Genomic DNA, 3,196 nt, shown 5'->3' on the forward strand with positions numbered 1-3,196 from the left:
CCATCTTACATAATCAGAAGCTCTCGCTGCTGCTGCTGCTGCTGCTGCTACTTGTCTTGCTGCTGCTGCAGCAGCTGCAGCAGCAGCTGCTGCAGCTGTCTATTTGAATTCCTGAAAAACCGCAAAAATAAGGCGGAAATTCGCCGTCCACCAAGAAGCTGCGTCTAGCACCGCTGCTGCTGCTGCTGCTGCAGCAGCAGCAGCAGCAATTCACTGGGCCGCCTGCTGCTGCTGCAGCAGCTCCTTCGCGAGCTGCACCGCCCGTGTTGCTGCTGCTTCGAAGTCGTTAATTGCTTCGATGTGCAGCGAAGCACCTTCGGGGCCTTCCATGGCTTCTTTAAGAATTGCTTCTGCCTTCTCCTTGTTTGTGCCTTGTAGCCGCACCTAAGCAGCAGCAGCAGCAGCAGCAGCAGCAGCAGCAGCAGCAATATTAGCGTCAGCAGCACCAAAAGCAGCAGCACAGCCATTACCAATGCAAGAGCCCCGCAGCAGCAGTCGCAGCTCCCCGCCCGCTGCCCGCACCTCCCCTCCCCAGAATCAGCAGCAGCAGCAGCAGCAGCAGCAGCAGCAGCAGCAGCAGCAGCAGCAGCAGCAGCAGCAGCAGCAGCGGACCACGATGGGCTTGTGGATCTTGTGCTGCCGGGCAGCCTGCACGAGCCCCTTGGCAATCTCGTCGCACTTGAGAATGCCCGCGAAGATGTTGAGGAAGAGAACTGGTGCTGCAGCATCTGAGCGCAGCAGCTGCAGCGCGAGAGCTATCTGAGGAGCAGCAGCAGCACCTCCCAAGTCCAGGAAGTTTGCTGCTGCACCTCCCTGCAGCTGCAGCAAGTCCATGGTGGCCATGGCGAGGCCTGCCCCGTTGACTAGGCAGCCCACGCCTGCGCCGAGCTTGACGTACTGCAGCTGCTGCTGCTCTGCTGCTGCTTCCAGCGCTGCTGCTGCTGCTGCTGCGCCTCCCGCTGCTGCTGCTGCGCACTGCTGCTGCGCCGCCTTCTCCTCAGCAGCAACAGACTCAAACAAGTCCAGCTGGCGGTACTTGGCGTTGTCGTCAACGCTCAGCTTCGCGTCTGCAGCCCACAGCTCCTGCTGCGGCTCCTGCTGCTGCTGCTGCTGCTGCTGCTGCTGCTGCTGCTGCTGCTGCGGGGGCTTGTCAGTGAGGATTAAAGGGTTTATTTCCACCAATAAACAGTCTCGGGATATAAATAATTTGTGCAAAGAAGAAATTAAAGAGTCGAGTTGGCGGCCCATGGCCGGGCTGAGGTTCAGGTGTATGCGCAGCTCCTCCAGCGCGTCCGCGCCGAGCGCTGCAGCAGAAAGCAGCGGAAAGCTGCCATTAAAACCATTTAATGGATTTAAATAATTATTTATTTTATTTATTTATTATTTTTATTTGTTTTTATTCCTTTTTTAACGCTTTTCCACTCAAAATGACCCACCCTCGTCAAACCCCATGCGGATCTTCTTTATCGCCTCCGGGTTCGAGTGCGCGATGTCTTCAATGCTGGTGCCCCCTTGAGAGCTGCCCACAAACCCTAAACCCTAAACCCTAAACCCTAAACCCTAAACCCTAAACCCTAGCAGCGCAGGCGCAGGCGCAGCAGCGGCGTCCTTCGCTGCTGCAGCAGCGCCCCGCAGGAAACGCTAAACCCTAGAGTGGGCGCGCCGCCGCGCAAACCCCAAACCCCAAACCCTAAACCCTAAACCCCAAACCCTAAACCCTAAACCCTAAACCCTCGAGATACCTGGCAATGAGCATCGGAACCCCCGTGTTTCTGTCGAGGATAATGGCCAAGTAGAGCTCCCTCTTGGCCTTGAACTCCTCGCAAATAAGAATTGTGCTGCAGACTTTTCCTGCTGCTCCTGTTTGCTTCGTAATTAGGGTTTGCTGCAGCATATTTGCTGCTGCAGCAAACACTTGCTGCGGGCTGCTGCAGCGCTGCACCCCCCCCTTGTAGCCGTTTTCCTTGAAGTAGCCGAGGCCGCGGCCGCCGGCCAGGACCTGGGCCTTGACGACAAGTCCGGGCTGCTGCTGCTGCTGCTGCTGCTGCTGCTGCTGCTGCTGCTGCTGCAGCTCCTGCTGCAGCGCAGCAGCAGCAGCCTGCGCCTCCTCCGGAGTCCTAGCAATCCGGAAGCGCGGCACGGCCACGTTGTGCTGCTGCAGCAGCTGCATCGACTGGTACTCGTAGAGGTTGAGGTGGCGGCGCTGCTGCAGCTGCTGCAGCTGCTGCTGCTGCTGCTGCAGCGGCTGCTGCAGCAGCTGCTGCTGCCCCAGAATGCCAGCAGCAGGGGCCCCCCAACGCTGCAGGGGCCCCCCCCTCCCCACAGCCAGCCGCGCCAGCAGCTGCATTTTGCAAAATGAAAAATTAAAAATAAATTGCTGGAGCAACTGCGCAACTCGAGTCAGAGTGTGTGCAGCTGCAGCAGCAGCAGCAGCAGCAGCAGCAGCAGCAGCAGCAGCAGCAGCGGCAGCAGCGAGGGAAGTGAGGCCGGCTCGCTTTTTTGCGCTTATTAATCGAAATTTATGAAAACAAAATAAAGAAATTTGCTGCTCCAGCTTCCTTGCTGCAGCAGCAAGAAACAAGCAAGCGAATGCAGCAGCAAAGCCCCAGAGCAGCAGCAGCAGCTGCTGCTGCTGCTGCTGCTGCTGCTCCTGCCACAGCAGCTGCAGCAGCAGCAGCAGCAAGGCGCCTCACACTTTGTTTTGCTCAGTCTGCTGTGGTATAAGCTCTCTTTCCACGCTCAAAGCTAAACCCTAAACCCTAAACCCTAAACCCTAGACGCTCAAATCTAAACCCTAGACCCTAAACCCTAAACCCTCGGGAACCTGAGGCCTATACCGCCCGCGCTGCTGTCTTCAGGGTTTAGGGTTTGCTGCGCTGAGCTAGTGGCTAAGATTTAGGGTTTAGGGTTTAGGGTTTAGGGCCTAACCCCTCGGCTCTGGGCTCTAGAACATACGCCCTAAACCCTAAACCCTAAACCCTAAACCCTAAACCCTGATCACAGTACTGCGCTTCTTTCCTTTCCCCTACAATCGCCTTACCACCAATATAAAATTTATTTATTTATTTATTTATTTATTTATTTATTTATTTATTTATTTATTTATTTATTTATTTATTTATTTATTTACTTTGACCCAAACAAAACTTGTATTTCCTTCTGTCTTCCTTATTTCTGCCTACTGTTTCCTTTGTCA

General features: G+C 55.3%; 1 protein-coding gene across 1 annotated transcript; it reads right to left on the minus strand.

Moving 5' to 3' along the window:
• Positions 1 to 210: 210 nt before the first annotated feature.
• Positions 211 to 2,347, minus strand: ENH_00006690 (succinyl-CoA ligase, putative; the record flags this gene model as incomplete). Its single annotated transcript, XM_013584065.1, has 4 exons — positions 211 to 384; positions 613 to 1,304; positions 1,437 to 1,519; positions 1,743 to 2,347. 4 exons carry the CDS (start codon positions 2,345 to 2,347, stop codon positions 211 to 213), a joined length of 1,554 nt encoding a protein of 517 aa, XP_013439519.1.
• Positions 2,348 to 3,196: the final 849 nt, after the last annotated feature.

The sequence above is a fragment of the Eimeria necatrix genome, genomic scaffold (genome assembly GCF_000499385.1).
Source record: "Eimeria necatrix Houghton genomic scaffold, Enh_scaff119, whole genome shotgun sequence".
Classification (NCBI taxonomy): Eukaryota; Apicomplexa; class Conoidasida; order Eucoccidiorida; family Eimeriidae; genus Eimeria; species Eimeria necatrix.